Source organism: Sturnira hondurensis, unplaced genomic scaffold (genome assembly GCF_014824575.4).
Source record: "Sturnira hondurensis isolate 20B ecotype Veracruz unplaced genomic scaffold, ASM1482457v3 Scaffold0009686, whole genome shotgun sequence".
Lineage (NCBI taxonomy): Eukaryota > Metazoa > Chordata > Mammalia > Chiroptera > Phyllostomidae > Sturnira > Sturnira hondurensis.
Genome location: NW_028082317.1, coordinates 574877 through 601088, shown reverse-complemented (window position 1 = coordinate 601088; position 26212 = coordinate 574877). Strand labels below are relative to the sequence as shown.

Sequence of the window (26212 nt, the reverse complement as noted above, 5' to 3'; positions counted from 1 at the left end):
AGCAGGCATGGGAACTGGGGCTGAGAAGGCAGGCATCAGGAACACACTAAGCCCCAGCTCTGGCACACCACACCACTTTCTTTATCAAGGTCGAATAAGCCACCTGCTCTTGCTTGCAACTCTTAGAATTCACGACAGTGATGGTGGCTGGAGCTGTTGCCGTGGAGCTCTCACACCTTAGGATTTCAGTTTCCTTGGTGATTAGCCAAGCATGAGCCTGACAGCCTTCACAGAGAAAGAAAATGCATTTGATTTGTCATTTCATAACTTGTCTTTGTGTATCCAGGAAAAAGGGTATTTTCCAGAATTATAATCCACAGCCATGGTGAAAGTGTTATACTCCCTTTTTCATGTATAGCTAACATAATTTATCTTTTAATTATATTTATTGCAGTACCAGAGTGTTATACAGCAAGTACTTCCAAAAAAGCAGCACACTGCCAGGTTCCCTGGTTTACACTGCACCTATTTGGCATCCACACCGAAGCATTTAGATGAATAGTGCTCACTGCTGAAACATAAGCAAAATGCAAAACTTCCTTTGGAGTCATTTTATTGAACAGAATCTTTCCAAAGGAAATCTTTGAATACATGGCAATTTTCTTAAAGACTTGTCTTAGGCTGCATGCATATAAATTTCTCCATTACATGCATGAGGGACACTGTCACTAATAGCATGAATCCTATCTTCCAATCCTTAAAATTAAAAAAAAAAAATGTGAAGACAGAAAGGAAAAGGAAAGAATTTAACCTGGTCTCTATAATTTGCAACTTTCATGGTTTTCTTCTCTCATCCCTCAAATAACAAAACATCAAGAAAAGGAAGAGTAGGGCTGTGAGCAAAGTGGTTGTGCTGAATGACCTAGAAAGGCCTCTGCTTAAAATCTGCTTTCTACTGGCTCAGCAGCTCCTGTTATGTGCCCCACACCCTGGAAGCACTGCTGAGAGGATAGACCTTTATCTATTCTCATGACATCACAGGCTCACCAAGACATAGGAGATTTTTAGGGTACATTGAGCTCCTCCTTGGTCTCCCTTTCATAGAAATTCCTCTGTCTTTTCAGCTAAGCTTTGAGGTTCACTGCTCTTTGAAGTGCCCAGGAACCTGGTGGCCTTGTCCCACTGTTTTGCAGCTTCCATGGTTTCTCTTCTCTTTTCTTTCCTCTTCTGCCTCCTAGAAACCACTGGTCTCAGTAAGATCCAGGTGCTGAAGCTGATGAATGTCACATGCTTAGTCTTTCAGGGAGACTCGCTTTATTGGAAAAATTTTCTTTGTAAAGTAATGAATGAATTTTGACTGGTAAAATTACAGGTAAAGGACAAGTCACCTTTTTGGATAAGCAGCCCATTTAGCAGCCTCAAAATAGATGACATAGGTGACTCCATGAATCTTTCTCAAGTCCATAATGTGAAACTATTCTAAGGAGTTTTGAGAAGACATTATGGAAGAACATTAGAAGTGGGTATGAGGATATTATTAGAAAATTGTAGGTATTATGCAAAGCTGGATACTGACAAACTTTTTTATTTATCTTCAGAATCACCTTGAGAAAGAGAGAGAGAGAGACTCAGAGAGAGAGAGAGAGAGAGAGAGAGACATCTACATTACCTTCTATATTCTTTAAATGAGAAGTCATAAAGTCTCAGTATCTCACATTACTTGCCAGGCATCGGGGCTTGCTGGGGAGGTGGGCTGCCATGCAAGGCTGGTGCTCTTTCCACCACAGCTTCATGCCTCCTGCAGAGTTGAGCCTTGGAAAAAACAGACTTAGCATTTGCAGCTGGAAACACTGGAAAGAATTTACTAAATAGAAAGGCAGGAGTGATATTAAGAGAGGAATTTTGGAGCAGAGTGTCAGAGAGTGAGGAGAAAAGCATGATAGGAAGCACCAGGAAATATGCCATATATCAAAGGATTTTATTAGGTGACATGGACATCTTTCCTAGATAGTGAGGATTTATCAGAATTTTGACATGAACAACCATTGAGTTAAATCTTTGATTTTCTATTCCCAAAGCTAAACATACTGTTGTCACTTCCCTTAAGGTATAAGTCAGAGTTTGCTGAAGAAGTTAGGAATGGCCATCACAAAGGAGGGCCAGGATAGAAGCAAAGGCAATCAAGGAATGCTATTTAGAGAAAATCAATAAGGTAGTCCAATTGCACGTGTGTGTTTGAGTGTGTGTGTGTGTGTTCAATTCAGAATCATCACATTCCCATGGAAAAAACAGGCTAGAATGAGTCATATAGAGGAGAGCGCTTCACTACAGAATCAGCTGTGGGACATTAAATGACCTGCCCAAGTCCACACAGGTTCAAAGTGGGTTAGGAAAATGTGTTCTGGCTTCTCTTCCATGGTCTCACTGGGGACTATTCTCCTAATGTAGGAAGGCATAGAGAAGTGGAATCTCTAGATTAATGTTTCACAACCTCAACACTATGAGCATTTAGGCCAAATAATTCCTCATTGTTGAGCTGTGTCGTGCAATGTGGGATGGAGACTGTAGAATGAAGACTGTAGGACTGCTACTGTAGAATGTGGTAGCATTTTTATCCTCTCACTCCTTCCATTGTGACAAATGCAAATGTTTTCAGACACTTACAAGTGTCCCCTGGAGTCACCATAGCCTCTGGCTGAGAAGTACTACTCTAGATTGTATAAAAATTGCTCATATTCAACATTGTATGATATATAACATAATATAGAGTTCATATTTTAATATTGGTAAGCCATGTTCTGGCACAAGAGCAAACTGGACAATTAGATAGTGATTTAAGAGTATCTGAAAGTTGTTTAGTTTTTTGGCATTGCCTCAGCTCAACCAGTCTTGTGGTCCAAATTCACAGTAGAAAAATCTGAGAAACTCCATAATTTCTTGGGGATTTCTCTGCCATGTAAGTTCTAACAACAAAGAATAAAGGCTTGGGAAGACTTTTTTTGTAAGGATAGCATGGTCAGGAACTAGACTTTGAAAGCCATTTTGGAAGCAAGACTCATTAAGGGTTATTTGGCCTTTTTTTTCTGTGTTCTTTTCATTAGACACATAGCCTCTTTCTCATGGATTCCTTTTCTGTTTAGTTCCCTATTGCTGCCAATGAGACAGTCCTCTTGGGGCTATCTAGTTAAAATTCCCAGAGGACTGGGCTCATTATTGCCTTTTACTGGTCTAACTACCTATACTCCCTCATGGGTGATGCAGCATGAAGAGATGCCTTTCACTGGGAGGCTGCCTCCCTTGGTTCAGTCCTGACTCACCTAGGACAAAGGAAAACCCATGACACTTGATCTTAGTGCCATACCTCAACATGTGTTCACAAGAAGCAGAAGCAGCTGTTGAAATGGACAAGCCTTATGGCTGATCTGACTTTTTGAGACTACATTAGAATTCACAGTTGAGATTGGGAGAGGCAATAAAACCAAGTCTTTTTTTTTTTTTACTTTTTAAAAATTTATTATGTACAGTTACAGTTGTCCCACCATTTCCCCCATTGCTCGCCCCAATCCCACAGTCAATCTCCCCCATTGTCCATGCCTATGAGTCCTCTATTCATGCTCTTTTGCTTTCTCCTTCACCTTCTTTTTCGCATTTCCCCCCTTCCCCTTCTCCTCTGGTCACTGTCAGTTTGTTCTTTATTTCCAAGTCTCTGGTTCTATTTTGCTCATTTGCTTGTTTTGTTGATTAGGTCCCACTTGTAAGTGAGATCATATGGTATTTGTTTTTCACCACCTGGCTCATTTCACTTAACATAATGCTCTCCAGTTTCACCCATGCTGTCATGAAGGGTATGAGTTCCTTCTTTCTTTCTGCTGCATAGTATTCCATTGTGTAAATATGCCAGGTTGGTTTTTTTTCATCCATTCATTTACTGATGGGCACTTAGGCTGTTTCCAGCACTTGGCTATTGTGAATAATGCTGCTATGTCTCTTTTCAAAGACCAAGTCTTCCAGGCCAGACTGGAACATCAATAAAAGCAGACAGTGAAGTCATTTAAGCATATTTATAAGTAAACTGTCCTTAAATAATCCAGAATTTATGTTTTCATGTGTTTTCTTCATCTTAAAGGCTTCAGGATAATGGTTTAAATGCAAAAGGACCTTTTAATAAAGAAACTGTTGAATTTATTAAGCTAATATCACATTTCCTTTTCAAAGTGTCACAGAGTCTTTCTACTTGGTTTAGTGAGTTTTCTGCATAGGTTAGAGTTCTTAAGAATAAAGGGGATTAAATGAATGTGAGTCACCACCACTTTTTCTTAAAATCACAATCAGAGGAGGGCTCTGCAAATCAGAATGGGAGAGGTATCCCTTGTTTAATGTGCAGAATGACAGCACATGAGTGAGTGCTTTGAACCTGAATGTAACACGAACTCTAAGACCTGAAGATGCTTTTTTATGAATAATTTAAAACTTCCCCTATGGCAAGTTACTCTCTAAAGCAGCCTTCTCCAACCTTTTTGGCACCAGAGATTGGCTTCCTGGAAGACAATTTTTTGGGGGACTGGGGAGGTGAGTGACGGTTTCAGAATGATTCAAGTGCATTTTACTCAAGCTCACATGCTGTGTAGCCTGGTTCCTAACAGGCCCAGACTGGTACCGGTCCTCGGCCCCGAGGCTGTGGCCCCCTGCTGCAAGGGAAATTATTTTCGTGTTCATGTTCATCATTAGTAATTTTGCTATTTTCTTTTACCGTAGGTAATGTATGAAATTGTTGGAGCAGTTGAAAAAAATAAAGAGTCCCTTTCACAAAATCTTCTATTTGTGATGAAAAGTAAGTTTTTCCCTCCTACAGTTAAAATACCACACATTTCTTATTTCTCTGAACATTGTCCTATAAAATATGCTACCAGCTAAAGGATAATTGGAATTCTTTTACATTCTAATGCTCAGAATAATAAAGAGTGGATCTTTTCACACTATACATTGGTTACAATTTAATTTGGACTCTAGTAGAAATCATAATTTAACTAAGCTTTTAGCAGATAGAAATTTAAAGCATCTTTAACACTCTAGTTTATAAATATAAAAAAGCTCTCTGTGAAGACTAATGAAGATGACTATGGCTTCCACAGTTATTTAGGCCACAGCAGGGTGAATTCCGTTACTTAAGATGACTCTAGAACACACCTAAGGGATAGTTTATTTTTATGTACTTCACATAAAGAACTAATGCTCACAAAGTACAATAGAATGAGTGTACAAATTTACATATATGCATATATACTTAGATATGTATATTGCAATATAAATTTATAGGTTTCATCTACTTCATGAACCTTAGTACTTCATATATGTATATAATTCTATACATTCATAATACTATATACTACATTTATATATATATATATTATAATTATATGTATGTCAATATATAATTGTATCTTCTAACAATTATTTTCTTAATAGCAGTTCTGCAGTGATCCACATTTTCCTAATAACTCTTTCAATGAGTTAAAACATATCAGCTTTTGTGCTTGAAGTTGCTTTGAGTGAGATAGAGTCATTTATCTTTCCTGGGGAAAAAAGCATATGATAGCCTTTCATGAAACAGGTAGAAGCCTTTGAGCTGGAAGTAAGACAACCATATCACTTCTGATTTGAGGAATGTATTTACCTTAAAACAAACATCACTCTTGCAATATATTTCTATTGTTTGTTTATTTTTACTGGATTTATTTGAATGACATTGATTAATAATATTACATAGGTTTCATGTGTAGAATTTTATGATGCATGATCTGTATATTGTATTGTGTGTTCACCACCCCAAGTGCAAAACATTGTTCTTCACGGAGAATTACTCTACTTGCCTCTTAGAACTTAGGATTTCTGAGAATGCTATTAAAGGCTAAAACTAATAATAAAAATAGGGACTTGGAATAATATTGTGTAGAAGAAAAATTGAAATAATTGATTGTAATGGTTATCATTAGAAACATCTTCTAGTTTTCAATTATTTGAACTTTTACAAATAACATACTTTTATTTAACCCATACATTTGATAAGGATCTAATGTTTTCCAATTAGTGCAATGACTTTTTTTTATTTTTATATTTTAGGGTATCAGAGTATATATTAAAAATGAGAATATGATGACTAGTGATATTTCAATTCTCCTTATTTTAAGAATCCCTATATTTTAAAATCACTTTTTTTATGAAAGCTTGCTAACAAGTTCCAAGATAAAACCTAGTGAATCTTTTTTTTTATTCTAAACACTTTAGGCCAAGGGTGTCAAACTCATTTTCACTGGGGGCCACATCAGCCTCCAGGTTGCCTTCAAAGGGCTGAAGTAATTTCAACTCCTTAACAGTTAAGGAGTAGTTACATTTATACAGTCCTAAACTTATTCCGGCCCTTTGAAAGTAACCATGGATGGGGCTGATGTGGCTCCCAATGAAAATGAGTTTGACACCCCTGCTTTAGGCTATAAGCACATTGAAGAAAAAGACAGAATATACAGTGCATCCTAATATGTTTATGCAGGCCATGGCAAACACTGTCTTTAAAAGACCAGAGAATAAATACTCCAGGCTTTGCAAGGCATCAGGTCTCTCTTGCAACTACAGCACTTTTCTGTTATAAGCGTAAAGCAATCCCTGACAATACAAATGGACATGGCTGTGTTTCAGTAAAACTTTACTGAACAGGAAGTGGGCCAGACTTGGCCCATGAGTCATAGTTGCACACCCATTCTATTACATGAACAGAAGACGCATTTTTTGTTATAATAGTTTATGAATTGGAATGTTTCAATGCTGTAAATTTTTATTAAAAATATAATTTATTCACAACAATTCCTATTTTCAAGTACCTTGATAAGTACTTTGTATATAGTGCTAATTCAAATCCTCATATCATCAAAAAACTTCCAGGTAAGGAAGGTTGTAGGGACTGTTGTGGTGTCCATTCAAATACAGTTGTGTTTATGAGATGCCTGACCAAGTGCAGGCAGGTAACTTGGAGGAATAGCTCTTGCAGACATGCGGCAAGCCCTCCCATCTGTGCCTAGGTTAGAAATATATTCTACTTGACCCAGTAAAAGGCAGAAAAAGTCTAAACCCAGTTTTTTAAGTCTGCTTATAAGAACAGGAAAATTTGAGATTTACTGTCCATCTTGTTGTTATAGAGTCTTTTGTCTCTGAGCATCTCTGCACACATGCTTATACTCCATGGACACTAAGCTTGTTCCATTTTACTTACAAAAAAGGCATCTCTGATGCCATGTTTATAGACCCCAGAGAGGATTCTTTCCATTTTAGTGCGTATTATATAGAGTGACATGAAGAAAATGACCTGTAGTAAGTGACCCCATGTGATACGAAAGGCCAAAACTCTTCACCAGGGATTTCCTTATAGGTTCTGAGAGGAAAAGGATGGCAGCATATCTCGTTTTATGTCCCAAGGCACCTGCTCCCCCCTCCTGTTTGGTCAGTTTGTGGTAGGGCTCAAATGTTAGGGTCCTATGGCATGACGGCATCTTCCAGTGTCAGTAGGACACCAAGTAGAGCACCATATCTTCATGCAGCCTGTCAATAGGATTCAGAGAAGGACAGAAACTAGTCAGTTACCACTTTTTGTAGTTATGTCTAGTATTTATGAATTATTAGTCTTTTCCCCCAATTTAGGAATAACATATTGCACTTTTTCTCTTGGTTCCATCTGTACATAGACTTGCTACAAATATATACAATTTTTAAGTGGACCATGTTAATATGTGGCTTTTATTTAACTTTATTTTGAAATACTTTTAAAGAAAGTGACAAAATTAGTAAAAAGAACTCCTATCTATCCTTATTTCAGATTTATTGTTTCCTTTTCTTTCTTTTACTCTACTTTTCTCTTCCTACCATTCTTTTCTCCCTTTCTCCTTCCTTCCTTTCTTCCTACCCTGTGTATGTGTATGTAGATATATTTTTTAATCATTTGAGAATAGGTCATATTCATCTTTATGCCTAAACTCTTTTGTATACATATTAAGATCAAGGACATTATCTATATAACATCAGTAAATTATCAAAATATGTAATATCAATACAACCATAATAGTATTCCTATAAAATTGAGGGCCCCTATAAAACTTTACCAGTTAACCTTGATCACTTTTTAGGTGGCCTCACTCTGGTTTTTTAATCAAAAGTCACTATTTTTTCTTTGATAAATAATTTGTTAGAAAATACCTTAATAAAATGTAAATATTTTTATCTTAATCCAACTTTCACACATTGATTTTGCATTAAATGCATGATTCTTACCTAAATTAATGATTTCTTTATGGTTGCAAGGTTATAATTTTCTAACCCCAATTTTCCATCAGTAGTGAATTCTACTATAATAACTCATCTTTCTAATTAATTAGCCAATTATCAGTAGGGACTGATAAATTATTTTTATTTTCTCACTTCTTTAAAAAATTTCTTAATGTAATATTGGTTGATAACATGTATGATAACTTTCATGTGTGCAACACTATAATTCTGTATTTGTATACTCTATTATGTGCCCACCATTCAAGGTCTAGTTTCTTCTTGACCCCCTTATTTTACTCCATGAATCATAATGCATTACTATTGTTATTTTGGTGCTGAAATTGCCCATGATGTGGCCAGTGAGAATCCCTTCAAGCTAGCTCATACATCCTTTTGACAGGTTCTCATTATCTTTTTAGTACTTCCTTACATTTTGACCTTCCAAGATGTCCCATGATTTTCTCCCTTGCCTCAGATGACAATCAACCACATGTCCAAGAAGACTTGATTTATTTTGGAGCAGACTAATATTAGTAAACATGAAGGGTTGGTGGCTTGGTGAGCTCATTTAAGCTTTTTGGCTTTTTCAGAACTCCAGAATTTAAGATATGAATACAGAGCATATATAGAAAATATACAGATATGTAGCTATATATTATAAGTCATGAATTTAGGCTGGTGCGTCTCATTTCGATCCAACACGGCAGGGCTCCTTTATGCCTTCTTGCTTTGCATAAATTTGTCTTTCTTCTCTGACAGGCCTCCCTAGTTTCCTGTTTGTTTATTCATATAGTGATGTTGCATTGATTATATTGCTAATAAATATGTTAGCCTAGACAAGCAAAATAACATGGGCATAGAAAAGGTAAAGTGCTTTACTACTAAACATTGCTAACTGTCTGATCGGCTGAGCATGATCCTAAATGATTTACACACATTATTTCACAATTTCTTCTTGTAGTCATCTTTAAAGTAGGGATGGTTATGGTCATTTTAAGGAAAAGGAAACTAAAGCTTAAAAGCCTGTCTACATATAGATATAGGTAACACAAGAAAAATTCCTCCTAGATCCTTAAACACCATATACTGTTTTCCCTCTGCTATTTCAATACATAACCAAAAATATATTCATTATTGCTCCACTTTTTTTCCCGAGGTATCAAGAAAGAAATATAGGCCCAGAATTATTAAAATTTATATACTATAACATCAAATATATATCAGATTGCTTTTTACCTTTGCAACTTAATAGGGTTAGAAAAAGACAATTCTTTTTACCTAACAACTATGTAACCAAATGGGGCAGGGTCTCTCATAGGTATTTTTGAATTTTATTTATCAATTACAGTGTACATTCACTATTATTTTATATTAGTTTCAGGTGTACAGCATAAGAGTTAGATAGTCATATACTTTACAAAGTGTATTCCTGATGTTTCCAGTACTCACCAGGCACCATATATATTTATTACAATTTTATTGACCTTATTCCCTATCTATATGTGAATAAAAAAAAAGTGAAACAGACTCAAAGACACAGAAAACAAGCCAATGGTTTCCAGAGCAGAAGGGGTTTGGGGACTGGGTAAAAAAGGTGAAGAAATTAAGAAGTACAAATTGGTAGGTACAAAATAGTCTCAGGTATTTACAAAGACAGGTTAGATCTTTGGGAAACATGTTCCTAGGTAGTTATTTTTTCTGAAATGGGGAATTGCTGACAGAATCTATGTCTTCATTATTTTGTCAAGTGCACTCACTAGACACCCTTAGGGTTAATGAGGTAAGATTCTGTTCAGATAACTAGGAGAGTAGTAAGTGACAATTAGAAAGTGAAGGGTCAAGTGCTCAGGTGAAGGATTGGGAAACATGGTGTCAGGACTCCTGGCAAGGGCAAGGATGGTCAAAATTCATCAAATGGAATAATTGATAGTGGGGAAAATAACATGGAGGCAAAGGGAGTGATAGACTCTTCAATTACAACTTCTACTCTGAATGTTTTAGTAGTTGAAGGACTTGGATAAGGAGTAAATTTTAATGTAAATAACAGTTTTAATGCCACTTATAATATTCATCTATTTATTTTCTAGCTAGTGAAAATATCATGATCAATCATTTGTTCCAGTCAAAACTGTCACAAACAGGATCCCTTCTATCTTCCTATCCTTCTTTTAAATTCAGAGGACATAAATCTGCCCTGCTCAGTAAGAAAATGACAGCTTCTTCAATTATCGGAGAAAACAGGAAGTATCTAGAACTTAGTAAGGTAGGAATTTTTGTGATTCTTATTTGGTTGTTTTTAAATTTGCTTAGAGCATCTGCTTCTTTTTTTAAAAAAAGCACAATTATCAATACTAATGGAAAGAATTTGGTATTTTAATGTTAAAAATTTAATGGGAAGGATGCCTACCTGAAATATAACCATCAGAAAGAGGGAACAGTACAGAAAAAAATACTATACACTAAAAATTCAATAGCAAATACAGTATTAGTAATTGTGTTGGTTGTGTAACATCCTATTTATGTTTCATCTCTATGACTACCTTTGTGATGAATGGGAAATAACTTAAAGAATGGTAGGCTTAGAAAGAATTAACGTAGCTACCTTATTATTTTGACATTAAATACTTCAGAGGTTTTAGGCCTCTAAACAATAAATAGTAGTTTCTTACCGACATAGTGTATTTTTCAGGTGCTAAAATGTTTAGTAAATATTTTGTAGGTGTTTAACTTATTTTGTATTATACTTTTTTAAATGTATATTTGTCTCACACAAGTGTGGTTGCACTTACAACCTAACAGTTCTCATTCTTTATGCAATAGAACTAAAATTCAGAGAAGAACTAAAAATTCAGTAAAGAGATTTTTCAAACTGAAATGCTATAAGTTTAAAATCCATTGTAGCCCAGTTTGTTTTGCCTGCTTCCACCAAAAACCACAAAAGATGAGAAATACGATTGGGAAGGTGTCCAGTTCAGCCATTTTCAGATGTCAGTTGTGGCTTGTTGGAATGCGTTTTGGCTTACTAATTAAAATAAAAGTGTAATTAAAATCAGCACTATTTTAGAAGAGTGGTAGAAATATGTATAACATATTAGAGGTAAGTCTGTGTGTGTATGTTTAGTTTGTAGGCCTTTGATTCAGGGATCACTTGGTATAGCTGTTGCAGCACTATATAATCACAGGACTTCTAGCGCACCGAATATGAAATCTATCTTTTACATAAAAAAGACAAAGGGTTGCCCTTTATGAGAAAGACTTTTATTTCTAAGGTTTTCACTAAACTTTCTGGCCTGTCTTTTTTCAATCTTTCTGAAAATCAAGAGCAAGATATCACTACACAACTCTAAACTGCAATTTTGAACCTTAATTATTAAACATTACCGGGCAAAGATGCCATTAGTCTTCTCCCTGAAGGGCTGCAGAGGAGAGATAATTTACAGTAGTTCCTCCACCCAGAAAAGGAAATCTAGTGTTCAATTTCAAGAGATGGAGGTATATTTATTGTGATCAATTAATATATATATTTATATATTCCTTAAGTGTACCATTTCTTCCTTGTCTTCAAACTGCCCTCATCCCTGCACGTCCACCTCTATGGCCAGCAGGGTAGGAGTCTCCCCACTCTAACTGAGTGTCACATTGGGCTTTGTGTTTGTACAAAAAGGTTGATTGCAAACCAGTCACTTCATTATTACAGTCCCTTGTCAGTTATAATTAATCATCTCTGTTTGACAGTTCATCTTAATGGAAGGAAAAGAACTATTGCCATGGTAGCAGTGGCACCAAATTGACAAGAATGCTTTATCAGAATTTTTTCTTCTATACAGGCCTTTCTTCTTTAAGATAAATGATTTTGGATCAATAGATATGTTGGCCTAAGTCTGCGTGATTTTGTCAAATGTAAAGGTACATTAGTAGCTGAGGTTTCTTTTAACCCCTGGTGGACCTTAATTAATTACCTTCTGCCTTTTATTTCTTAATTTCCACAGGCTTCATTTTAACTGATTTCTTTTATTTCCACTATCATTTATACTTTGCTACGCATAATTTTTTTCTTTTAAGAGGTGTATTTAATTACTATTAAAGAAAACAGTCTATTATCATTTTTCACAGCCAGGTAATTTACTAACCCCTTTTGGAAGTTTTTTTAAAAAATAAGAAAAGGAAAGGTAAGAAAAAATGGGTAAGAAACTAATCATAGTCAGTCTTAAGGGAACAAGCCAATGATTATCAAAATATCAAACCTTTGTAATACACAATAGTTTTATTTTGCCCTAGAGTCAGCTACATTTCATGCCAAGTGTGGACCATTAGTAGTACAACCAGTAAAAACACCAGGGTGAATTTACTGTATTACCAAGCAAGTATGGATCTATACTTATTTTCAAATTAAAGTGGATGCAGGATGGCAACAGCCATGTATTGGAAAGTTTGGTGGTAATAGCTGTTATTTTACATGTAGTTGCCCATTTCCCCAACTTTATGGTAGTGTTATATGTTATAGAAAATAATTTGGCACTGATTTTTACAGGCTCTTTTAAATCTATATCTTCCTGTAAGGGAATTTACATGGATGAGAAGCTTAATTCTTTTCTTCTAAATCAGGAGTGTCAAACTCATTGTCACTAGGGAGTTATATCAACCTGGCAGTTTCCTTCAAAGGGTGGAAATAATTTGAGGACTGTGTGAATGTAACTACTCTTCAACTGTTAAGTAGTTGAAGTTCTATTCAGCTTTTTGAAGTCAACCACGAAGCTGATGTGGCCACCCAGTGAAAATGAGTTTGACACCCCTGTTCTAAATGGAATTTAGTAAACTAAATTTTCTCACCCTTCCTTTATTTTTGTTTTCTTTACAGTTATTAAAAAAGAAAGGAACTTCTACATTTCTTCAAAGACTGGAAAGAAGAGGTCCAGTTACCATTGCATCTCAACTCAGGGTTAGTTATGTATTCCAATTCTAAAACTTAAATTTGGATTGTATTTACTCTATAGGGTTTACATAAAATTTTCCCCAATTTTTTGATCACTGAGTACCTTCAGAAAAAGTGAACATACACACAGAGTGAATGAATGCATAATTTTAAAAGTTTTGATTGAAGATATTTTTATTTACAAGCTGCTTTATATTTTTAGTCAGAGTCTTCTTTGGAGAATCAATTTGGTTTTGCTTTTCTCCTTAGAACTCTCTAATGGATATTATTGGAAAACTTCAGAAGTGCACTCTACACTTTATTCATTGTATCAAGCCCAATAACTCCCAGCTGCCAGATACCTTTGATAATTTTTATGTGTCTGCTCAGCTACAATATATCGGGGTCCTGGAGATGGTGAAGATCATTCGATATGGATACCCTGTTCGCCTTTCCTTCTCAGATTGTCTGTCAAGGTAAATTTTGTTCTTGAAACATCATGTTTACTCTTCAGTATAGCATACTGATGGTATTGCAATAAGCATTTTTTATTTATTTTAGCATTGCTTTTATTGTTTATTTTATTCTATCTTGAACAAACCAAACACTGTGGGGAACAATGAAAGGCACTGACAATGTAATGTAAAAGGTCACTAAACTTAGACACCTTGGAAATCATTTTCATGTTCTCTTAAATTTGTGGATTTCCTTGGATTTATAGATTTATAAAATTGTTGCATATAATGTTCATATAAAAGTTATTTTTAAAAGAAGAGCATATATATGTGATTATTTTTATATCTATAAACAAAACATTTTTTTAGATTAAGGATTGACAAACCACTTATTGACAAAATTCAGACCATCACCTATTTTTGTAAATAAAGGTTTTCATTACAACACAGCTATTGGCAAAATAATGAAAATGTCTGTTTTTAAGTGGGTAGACAAAATGAAAACCAGAAAGTATGGGGGGAACCCAAATGTGGGGGTGACTTTTTCCACAAGTCCCCCTGTCCACCACAGATGAAAGTAAATACTACCAAGACATGATCTGCTTGGGGGAGGAGAGGTGGCCAGTTTCTTTGAGGAAAAGGAGGCCTGGAATAGTGGCCAGTTTCTCAGAGGAAAAAGGCCTCGAGCCCCTTCCTCCAGGGGCTTTTATTAGGTTGTAATACACAGGAATACAGGGCAGCAAGGATCAAACAGCAGATAACATTTCAAAGAAATCTGAGGGCTTAGTCTGAGTCAGAGTCTGTAAGGAAGGGGGTTTACAGAAACTTTAGGCTTTCCTGCTCAGACCCTTAACATATGAATGAAAGCACAAGAAGTTTCACAGGTTTTTTAAGGAATTCTTTGTGATGCCAGATTTTTCCCCAGGATCCACTCTAGCAAGGCAAGGAGCTGTACCCCTCCCCATCAGGTTTTCAGGCTTAAGTGGATTAGAGCCAGGAAGTGCTTCTCCCAGAAGTGGGGACTCAGGCTATGTCATATAGCGAGGGGGCAAGGGTCCATTGCTCACTCTTTGTGGCAGCCCCCCAAGTCCTTCCATGATGGCCTCCCAAGTGATCGAGTCTAGCTTAGGTTGCTCCTCGCTGCTAGGGGTCTTACCCTTCATTGACTTCTGACCATGCTTTGGGGGCAGGAGGAGGAAACTGAGGCAGCATTCACTACCAGAGACAAACTTTGTCTCCTGTGGCTCTCATTCCAGAGGTCGCTCACTCATCCTTAGCCATGGGGGTTAGTTACAATTCCTGAAACTAGGCAGAGTGGTCCACAACACCCCAAAATGGAATTTATTTGTAAAACATTGTGTATTTGTTCTGACATGTTTAAACTTCAGTCACCTCCAAAGTATTTTTTCATTTGATGCAATACACCTATTGAGACATATTTTCCACTGCTCAAAACAGTTTTTGAACTCACAGATTTTCATGCCTTTTAGTGCTTCTGCCCTTTGTTGTCTCACCTTGTTCACATGCACAAAAGTTTCCTTGGACAACTTTTTCATCCAGAGAAACAAACAAAAAAAAGTCAGTAGGGTGCAATCAGGTGAATAGGGAGGATAGCGCACAGAGGTCATGCTGTTTTTGGTCAAAAACTGCTGTAGTCATTGCAGCATGGGCAGGTGAGCTCATAATACCAGTCATGAGATGGGCAAACACATTGAGAAAGCTTTCCAAAAAAATTCACTGAAGCTGAACACAGCCTCTCACAAAATCACCAGCTGGTACACTAATACATATAGGTACCTTGAACACTCACCTAATTGGGGAAGCCTGTACTATAATAAGATAATTCTGAGGTCTTTGGGAGGGCTCCCCTTGTATTTGTTAATTCTCTATAAAAGGATGAAATTTAAAAATAGTGTTGACATAAAATGGTAATATCAATATTATAAGACTAAAACCTAGCATTCATGGTTAAAATCTAACTGTACAATATAATATGTAAAATACTATTGACAAATTTTTCATTTAAGAAATTTTAAGACTTTTGTTGACCAGAGGTCTGAAGAAGCTGTTAAACTTAAACCACTAAGTTGGAAATATTAAGTTCAGAACAAAGAACATAATATTTATCACTAAAGTCCTATGTTCATATTTAATGTTTTTTATTTAATTATTGTTCAAGTACAGTTTTCCATCCCCCACTCCCATCACAGCCCACCCCCGATGCTCTCCACCTCCCTCCCATTTCCACCCCCTTCTGCCCAGCTAAAGAGAACTATGTTCATTTTTCTAACACTTGTCTTCCCATAAGAAAGAATAGCATTTCTTCATTGTGTGTTTTGGTGAATTTCACAAAGACACAAAGAAATAAATATCATATGAGGTTTCTTGAGCTATCTATTTTAAAATGACTGATAGAATATCTTTAAAAGTGAAGATAAAATTGGCTACATATCATGATGATTTATTTGGAAAGGGAATATGTTTAAACTGCAAAATATATGTTTTAGATTCACAAGATATCTGTGTTTTTACAACTTAAAATATGCTTACAAACATGCTAATAGACTCTTCCTCCTCTAGAGAATTGCAATGTATTTCCCACACGTAGTAGTTTGGGCTATATGAAGTCATCCCTCCCACTGTTTACGTACAAATAGTCTTTGGATTAATGAGTTTAAAACCTTACCCTGTATAATAGATTCCCAAATTCACCCCAGACCTTCACAATGGTAATCAGTACAGAGTGAGATCCATGGACTCTCCCAATTTGTCTTGTGGTGAAGGATAAAGTGATATGTGCTAGTAGCATATGGAATCAAAACATCACAGGCCTTGACACATTGCAGTTTGGGCTGCAGCAGTGACCCCCTTCCTAAGCATTGTCATGACCAGCTGTTCCCCTGAATTATTTCCCATTAGAATCCCTATAGGTTTGTTAAAATGGATTCCAGAGCAGCACCCCCAGAGTTTCTCCCTTAGTAGGGCTGGGTGAGGCCAGTGAAATTAGTATTTCTAATAGTAATGTTGACATTGTTGGTATGTGGACAACTGTTTGAGAACCACTGGTCTAGAATACCTAGTCACTTAGGCACATGTATTTTATTTTGTTTTTTCCCAGCCAGGGGTGGAAAGTATGTGAATGTCCTGATAATTAAAGTGAACTTGTTGAGAATGCAAAATCTCAATTATTAATTGAATTACTGAATTGAAATCTGCACCTGAAGTTTGAGAAACACTGCGATGGATTTCTATATTCAATATGAAACAGGATTAACCTCACTCTGTGAACAATTTTTAAAATCTTATTTATTTTATTTTACTTTTTATTATTGTTTAATTACAGTTGCCCCTATTTTTGCCCCATTACTCTCTCTCGCCTTCCTCACCCTCTACCTCCCACATTCAATCATTCCCCCCACCCAGTTGTCTTTGTCCATGGGTCTTCCATGGGTTCCTTGACTTGACCCTTTCCCTACTTTCCCCCATTATCCCCCTCCTCACTACCTGCTGGTCACTGTCAGTCTGTTCATTTTCATGTCTCTGGTTATGTTTTGCTTGCTTGTTTGTTTTGTTGATTAGATTCCACTTATAAGTGAGATCATATGGTGTTTGTGTTTCACTGCCTGGCTTATTTCACTTAGCATAATAATCTACAGTTCCAGCCATGCTGTCCTGAAGGGTAGGAGTTCCTTCTTTTGTTCTGCTGCATAGTATTGTGAATAATTTTTAAAAGTATATTGAATGCATTTTGTATTTATTTTGTTAAAGTGTCCTAGAATCATGGAATCAAAGAAGCTATGCATCAGAGGACTCTCAGTGTTTCTCTAGTATAATCTCTGGTAGCTGCATAAACCTTTTTGACTACTATTCTAGCAAGCAGTCATTTGAATTGCCCTATCTTCCAAGAAAAGGGTGGAGAACATGGATGAGTGTGTGTTTATGTGTATACAATGTTATATATAATAATGATTTGAAAACTATTTTTACCTTTACTTGATTAAATTTTTTCAAATATATTTTGACATATATACTCTACCAGGATTAATTTCTATTAAAATAGCATATGCAATCAGTGTCTTTTAAAACTAGGTTCAATATTTTTGGTATAAAATGACTTCTGGGCAGGAATCACCTTTTTTTTCAGGCAAAATCCCCATGCATTATAGGTGTTTAATCAATGTTTTTAGAATGAACCTAGTATTTGTGAGATTAATGGTTGTCCAATTTGAGGTAACGTTTCTGTGTAACAGACCATAGCTATACTCTGTTTGTTTAAAAGAGTAGTGCAAATGGGAAATGATACCGTTTGGTAAATCTTTGCATTTCTTTAACCAGGAAATGTGATGTCTACTAATTTTCTTTATTTGCAATGGCATACCAGTAGAAATTGAATTGTTAATTTATTTCAATGAAAATTTGTTATCATTTACCTTAAGTGAAGGATACTAGTCTAGACTATTATCACAAAAAATGCCAATCCATAGAGAGTATCAGTTTCTATAAAACTTGAGTAAAACACAATCCAGATACTATTATATCAAGAAATAACATAATTTAATATTTATTTGTAAAGCTCATCAGAACTTTGAAACCCCCAGGTAATCAAGCATCATTATATTTTTAAAAAGGGTGACTTCTGGCCAAGATGGAGGCATAGGTCTGTACATTTTGCCTCTGCACACAAACAAAAGAAGGACAACAACAAATTTAAAAACAAAACATAACCAGAACTGCCAGAAAATCAAACTGTATGGAAGTCCAACAACCAAGGAGTTAAAGATGAAACATTCATCTGGACCAGTAGGAGGGTTGGAGCTAGGGAGCTAAGGTGGAGAGGACTCATGGCAGGGAAGCAAGTGCAGAACTGGGGCAGGTAAGGCAGCAGCTGGCAGACCAGGCAGACCCACATTTACATCTGGATAAACTTGGAGGAACAGCTGGGGAGCAAGACAGACTGTGCAACCCAGAGTTTCAAGCGCTGGGAAATACAGCCTCAAAAACCTCTAACTGAAAAGAACTGTTGGGACTGAGGCATCAGGAGAAACTCCTAGCCTCACAGGAATGTTCATTGGAGAGACTCATAGGGTCCTAAAATGTACAAAATACCTACCCAGGAATCAGCACCAGAAGGACCCAATTTGCTTGTGGGTAATAGAGGAAGTAACTAAAAGCCTGCAGAAAGCTGAGCAAGTGGCACTGTTCCCTCTCAGACTCCTCCCCCACATAGAGCCCCAGGACAGAGCAAAGAGGGTTGCCCCATCCTGGGGAATACCTAAGGCTCTACCCCTTACTATGTAACTGACTTGCTGAGACAAAAACTTATGGCCCAAATAAAAGAACAGATCAAAGCGCCACAAAAAATACAACTAAGTGATGAAGAGATAGCCAACGTGTCACATATGGAGTTCAAAACACCGGTAATCAGGATGCTCACAGAATTGGTTGAGTGTGGTCATAAAATAGAAGAAAAAGCAAAGGCTATGGAAAGTGAAATAAAGGAAAATGTGCAAGGAACCAAGAGCGAAGGGAAAGAAAAATGGACTGAAATCAATGATTTGGAGCAGAAGGAAGAAGTAAACATTCAACCAGAACAAAATGAATAAATGATAATTCAAAAAAAGGAGGAGAGGCTTAGGAACCTCTGGGACAACTTTAAACGTCTTAACATCTGAATCACAGGGGTGCTAGAAAGAGAAGAGGAAGAGCAACAAATTGAAAACTTGTCTGAAAACATAATGAAGGAGAACTTCCCTAATCTGGCAAAGGAAGTAGACTTCCAGGAAGTCCAAGAAGCTCAGAGAGTCACAAACAAGTTGGACCCATGGAAACACACACCAAGGCACATCATAATTACATTACCCAAGATGAAAGATACAGAGAGAATCTTTTTTTAATTTAAACTATTTTATTGTTGTTCAATTACAGTTGTCTGTATTTTCTTCCCAACCCTCCCCCCAACCCCTCTAAACCCACCTCTCTCCCTTGCTTTCACCCTCCCCCTTGGATTTGTCCATGTGTCCTTTATATTAGTTTCTGAAAACCCTTCTCCTCACTGCCCCCTCCCCATTTCCCTCTGGCTAGTTGTTTGAATTTTCTTAATTTCAACATCTCTAACCAAAGACATTTTGTTTTCTTTTTTCTTTTGTTGATTGCATTCCAGTTAAAGGTGATATCATATATTATTTTTCCCTCACTGCCTGGCTTATTTCACTTAACACAATGCTCTCCAGTTCCATCCATGCTGTCATAAAAGGTATAAACTCCTTCTTTCTCTCTGCTGTGTAGAATTCCATTGTGTAAATGTACCATAGTTTTTTGATCCACTCATTTGCTGATGGGCACTTAGGTCACTTCCAGCACTTGGCTATTGTAAATTGTGCTGCTATGAACATTGGGGTGTATAGGTTCTTTTGGACTGGTGTTTCAGGGCTCTTAGGGTATAATCCCAGCAGTGCAATTGCTGGGTTAAAAGGCACTTCCATTTTGAGGTTTCTGAGGTAATTTTATACTGTTTTCCACAGTGGCTGCACTAGTCTGCATTCCCACCAACAGTGCACTGGGTTCCTTTTTCTTCACATCCTCTCCAACACTTGCTTGTTGATTTGTTTATGTTGGCCATTCTGACAGGCGTGAGGTGGTATCTCAGTGTGGTTTTAATGTGCATCTCTCTGATAGCTAGTGATGCTGAGTATCTTTTCATGTGACTCTGGGCCCTCTGTATGCCTTCCTTGGAGAAGCGTCTGTTCAAGTCTCTTGCCCATTTTTTAATTTGTTTTTTTTTTTATCTTTCTGGAGTGGAGTTATGTGAGTTCTTTATATATTTTGGAGATCAAGCCCTTGTCCTAGTTGTCATTGGCTCTCTTTTCATTTTAATGTTGTTTTCTTTAGCCATGCAGAAGGTTTTTAATTTGATGAGGTCCTATTTGTTTATTCTTTCCTTTATGCCCCTTGCTTTAGGAGACATATCCATGAAGATGCTGCTGCATGGAATGTCTGAGATTTTCCTGACAATGTTTTTCCCTAGGACTCTTATGGTATTATGATTTATATTTAAGTCTTTTATCCACCTTGAATTTATTTTTGTGTATGGTGTAAGTTGGTGATCAAGTTTCATTTTTTGAATGTAGCTGTCTGTATCTCCCAACACCATTTGTTGAAAAGGTTATTTTTGCTCCATTTTATGCTTCTTCCCCCTTTGTCAAATATTAATTGACCATAGAGACTTGGATTTATGCTGGGCTCTCTGTTCTGTTCCATTGGTCTGTGTGCTTGTTTTTAAGCCAGTACCAGGCTGTTTTGATTACAGTGGCCTTGTAATACAGATTAATATCTGGTACGGTGATCCCTCCTGCTTTGTTCTTCTATCTCAAAATTGCTGCATCTATTTAGGATTGTGTATGGTTTCATATAAATTTTTGAAATGTTTGTTCTATGTCTGTGAAATATGTCATGAGTACTTTAATAGGGATTGTATTGAATCTATAAATCGCTTTGGGTAGTAGGCCATTTTGATGATGTTAATTCTTCCAATCCAAGAGCATGCATGGTACATGCTTCCATTTGTTTGTGTCTTCCTTAATTTTTGCTTTAGTGTTGTATAGTTTTCTGAGTATAGGTCTTTTACCTCTTTGGTTAGGTTTATTTCTGGGTACTTTATTTTTCTTATTGCTATATCAAATGGGTTTTTTTCCTGATTTATGTTTCTGATGTTTCATTGTTGGTATACAAAACTGCCTTTGCTTTCTGAGTATTGACTTTATATGCCACTGTTTTGCCAAATTCATCTATTAGGTCAAGTAGTTTTTTGGTGGAGTCTATAGGATTTTCCATGTACACTATCATGCCATCTGCAAACACTGACAGTTTTGTTTCCTCCTTCCAATTTGAATGCCTTTTATTTCTTTTTCTTGCCTGATTGCTGTGGCTAGGACTTCCAGTACTATCTTGAATAGAAGTGGTGAAAGTGGGCATCCTTGTCTTGTTCCTGATTTTAGTGGGAAAGATTTTAGCTTTTGCGTATTGAGTATGATATTGGCTGTAGGTCTCTCATATATGGCCTTTATTATACTGAGGAATGCCCCCTCTATTCCCACTTTGCTGGATGTTTTAATCATAAATGGGTGCTGTATCTTATCAAATGCTTTTTCCATACCAATTGATATGATCATGTAATTTTGGTCTTTTTTTGTTTATGTGGTATATTATTTTTATTGATTTGTGAATATTGTACCATCCTTGCATCCCTGGGATGAATCCCACTTGGTCATGGTGTATGATCTTTTCAAGGAATTGCTGGGTTCAGTTTGCCAGTATTTTGTTGAGGATTTTAGTATCTATGTTGATTAGTGATATTGGCTTGAAGTTTTCTTTCTTTGTTATATCTTTATCTGGTTTGGGGATTAGGATGATGTTGGCTTCATAAAAAGAGTTTGGTCTGCTTGCTGATCTGATCCTGTGCTTCAATGAACCTGCTTTTGATTACTTCTACTGTGTTTTTCAGTTCAGAAATTGTATTCTTGATTTCCTCTTGGCCCTTGTTGATAGTTTCTATTTCCTTTTTATGTTGATGTAGTTTTCAGTGAGTTAATTGTAGTTTCCCTATAGTTTTTGGTAATTCTCTTTGAGCTCATTGAGCTTTCTTATAACCACTGCTTGGAACTCAGTATCTGATAGTTGACTTACCTCTATTTCACTTAGCATTCTTTCTGAAACTTCCTCCTTTCCCTTCATTTGGGGATTGTTTCTTTGTCTTCCCGTTGTTTGTGAGACTTTTCTTGTTAGTCCCAGCTTCTTAAACTGATTTGTTCTGGCTTTCTGGCTTTATGATGTGAACTTCTGTGGTAGAATACCTGTGAGATTCAGTGGTGCAGTCTCCTTTGGGTATCCTGGTGTTCACTGCTTTTACCTACTCTTTTTTTCTGATCAGTTGGAGGGGTAAGGCAAAATGGTTTAAGACAACAAGAGAGTATTCTATGATATTTACAGTACCGGCCCACAGAGAAGAGTTAGGAGATCTTTTGGCTATGTATAGTGTTAGCCATGATATTTCACCCAACTAGCCACTTTTTAGAAAGGGTAGAAAGACGATGAGACTCTTATTGTTGTGGGAAGGATTGTGAGTTGGATCTAGGAAGCAGTGAGTTTCTGGGAGGTCAGATTCTGAGGTAAAGTGAGAGTAAAGGGTAGAAAATGGGTGTAGTATTTGGGAAAATAGAGTTACCCACTACAGTAATAGATTTTGGGAAAGCATGAAGTGGGCTAAGATATGAAAGAGGTGCTGTGTAGTATTTACAATTGTATGAAACAGCTATTATTTACAATAATTATGAAGCAACAATCATATGACAGAATTGATTTGATCTGAATAACCAGAATAGGATGTATAGGACGTATAGGACCTAGAGTAATGTGCTAATAGAATAGAAGTAAAGCAAGAAACAATAAATTAACAGTATGATATGAAGGAGAGAACCAAGGGAAACCAGTCAAACAATGCAATTTAACCCAAGTGAAGAAGAGTAATCAGAAAGAAGAATAGAAAAATACTCATAAAATAAAATAGGTAAGAATAATAAAAAATCATAATACAAATATGCAATAACTTGCAAGTTCTCTGTAGTTGCAAAGTGAAATTTGTCTCACTGTCTCAGCTGTTGGGATGCCCCCTCTTTGGGTCCAACTCTGGTCTTTTCACAGTTCCAGATTTTTTTGTCTCACTTGGTGGGAATTATAAAAAAGAAAAATTTTTAAAAAGGAAGGAAGAAGAGTTAAAAATGGAAATAAAGGAAGAAGGAATAAAACAAGAAAGAAGGAAAGAGGAAGGAGTTAAAGATTAAAAAATAGTTTTAAAAAATAAAGAATTATTTTTTTAAAAAGCCTCCTACTGGCTTCAAACTGGCCAAGCCAGCTTTGCTGTTTTTTTCCTGGCTGCAGCAGGCTGAGGAGTGATTGATTTTGCTTTTCTCTCTTCCTGGTCAGCACTCAGTCAGTCTTCAGGCCAGTTCCCCAACAGCCTCTGGTCCCACAGGTTCAGGTGTGTACTCTCACCTGGGCTTTGGGTGTAGGTTCGAGGGCCTTCTGTGGTGTGGGCTCAGGGTCTTCTGCATAATGCACTCTCCCCTGCTTATGAGCATGTGCACTTGGCCTGGCTGCCTCCAGTCCCTCAGGTTCAGGCTCACACTGCCCAGGGCTACAGGAGTGTGCACAGGGCCTTCTGCACCACCTCAGGAGCACTGTGCAGCTGGGTAGGGTGGAGACCGGAGTGCCTGCTATAGGAGAATTCCCTAAATAGCAACCAAGTGCCTCTTTTTTTCACTTTTTCTTTTTAAGAGATTCCTCCTGCTGAAGTCTGCCTCTCCATACATAGGCCTGACCTCTCACACAGCCCAATTCTTCAACCAGACTTGGGTCTATCCAGGTCAGGGCCCATCCTGCTCCAACAGGAGAGAATCTTAAAAGCAGCAAGAGAGAAGGTGACAGTTACCTACAAAGAAGTTCTCATAAGGCCATCAGATGATTTCTCAAAAGAAACTTTACAGGCAAGAAGGGGCTGGAAAGAAGTATTCAAAGTCATGAAAGGCAAGGACCTACATCTAAGATTACTCTATCTAGCAAAGCTATCATTTAGACTGGAAGGGCAGATAAAGTTCTTCTCAGATAAAGCCAAGTTAAAGGAGTTCATCATCACCAAGGTGTTATTATTTGAAATATTAAAGGGACTTATCTAAGAAAAAGAACAAGATAAAAAATATGAACAGTAAAGTGACAACAAACTCAGAACTATCAATAATTGAACCTAAAAAAACAAAAACAAAAACAGCAATGAACTAAGCAAACAACTAGAACAGGAACAGAATCACAGTAACAGAGATCTCATGGAGGGTTATCAGAAGGGAAGGGGAGGGGGAAGAATGTGGGAAAAATACATGAATAGTGAATAGGAAGCATAAATAGTAGGTACAAAATAGACAGGGGGAAGTTAAGAATAGTATAGGAAATGGAAAAGCTGGAGAACTTATATGTATGACCTATGGACACGAACTAAGGTAGGGGAATGATGGAAGAGGGGTATAGCACAGAGGAAAATAAAGGGGAGAAAAATTGGACAACTATAATAGCATAATCAATAAAATATATTTAAATAAATAAATAAATAAAGCCTACAGGTGCAATACAGAAGGAATTTTCTGTTGCCAAAATATCAGACAACAGAATGTATTATTCCTATGTAAAATATTTTTTATTTAAAGCATCTTATATTTCTATTAAGAGAATAAAATTCTGTCAAAACAAGGAACTTTGTTTACTATACAAAAAAAATTGAGGTTACCAAAAAAAAAAAACTGGTCAAAAAAGAATAAAGATATCTAATATTAAAACAAATGCCTACTTATTTGAATAACACTTATTATTTTTGAAATCCAACTTGTTAATCAATGCAGATAATTGACATTCCAGTGGAATCTATAGATGAATGTGATTAAATTACAAATTTGCTAGATAATCATGTTAGTTGAGAGCATCCTATTTTGATTAAATTTGGAAGTATGCTTCTTTAGTTGTTTCCTAATAATGTCAATAGCTTCCTAGTGGAATAATAAAGATGTAAGGTCCTGTCTCTCAGGCAAAAGACTTCTCAAGTTTGGATATATAAGGAAAAATTAAAGGAGCAGCATGACTGAATTATTATGAAAAAATCATGATACATAATAAAACTGCCTGTTACTATGAACAAATTGTGCCCCTCATTCACATGTTGAAGCTCCAACCCCCAATGTGACTGTATTAGAAGATGAGGCCTATAAGGAGATAATTTATGTTAAATGAGATCACAAAAATGGGGCCCTGACCTAAGTTCTGCTTAGTTGTGGCATGTGATACTCCCTATTTCCTATTGGTTAAAGGCAGTCACTTTGCCAAGGCTAACATCAATAGGCTAGCAAAATGTTGTACTCATATGTACTAAAAAACACACAAAAAGAGTGGGAATGTGTATACTTCTGGCTCACTTAACTGTTGCTGTGTGTCAGACCACTCCAACATTTAGTGCCAGATGATAGTAATTTGTTCTGTGGGTGAAATGTGCTTAGTTGGGAAATTCTTTTCTGCAATCTTTCTAACCATTGCAGCCATATTGCAGAAGAGGTAAGTGTTAGCTGAAGATTCAGCTGGGCTGATTGTACAAGATGGCTTCTTCACTCATGTGTCTGGTTCCTCAGTGTTCCTCCTATGGCCTCTCTCCAAAAGAATATCCTGGACTTCTTACCTCATGGCTCACAGTTCTAAGGGGCAAGAATGGAAACTTGCTCTTCTTAAAATGTAGACCTGGCACTATTACAGCATCTCTGGCCCTGTGCTCTATTGATCAAAGCAGTTGTGGACCAAACCTAAATCTTTCCAATGGAAGGAAGTGATTGGAAGTGGTCAGTTTTGAGACAACCTGTCATATCCTTTAAAGGGAAAACATGCAAGTAACTGGGAACAATAAAAATCTTCCACAATGATGCCTATAGATATGAAATGCTATTATTTTTGTATCTCCCCAGTAAGTTATGTGAGTTTGATGTATTGAATAATATAATAGCATCATTTTCCC

The 26212-nt window shown here is 36.6% G+C and overlaps 1 protein-coding gene across 1 annotated transcript in view; it reads left to right on the top strand.

The window, feature by feature from the left end:
* Positions 1–26212, top strand: part of LOC118994671 (unconventional myosin-XVI-like) — a 298709-nt gene that overhangs the window by 116751 nt on the left and 155746 nt on the right. Inside the window, exons 10-13 of the mRNA XM_037057347.1 lie at positions 4696–4771; positions 10338–10513; positions 13109–13189; positions 13433–13638. Of these exons, the coding sequence (XP_036913242.1) occupies positions 4696–4771; positions 10338–10513; positions 13109–13189; positions 13433–13638 (539 nt within the window). The remainder of the gene's footprint in view (positions 1–4695; positions 4772–10337; positions 10514–13108; positions 13190–13432; positions 13639–26212) is intronic.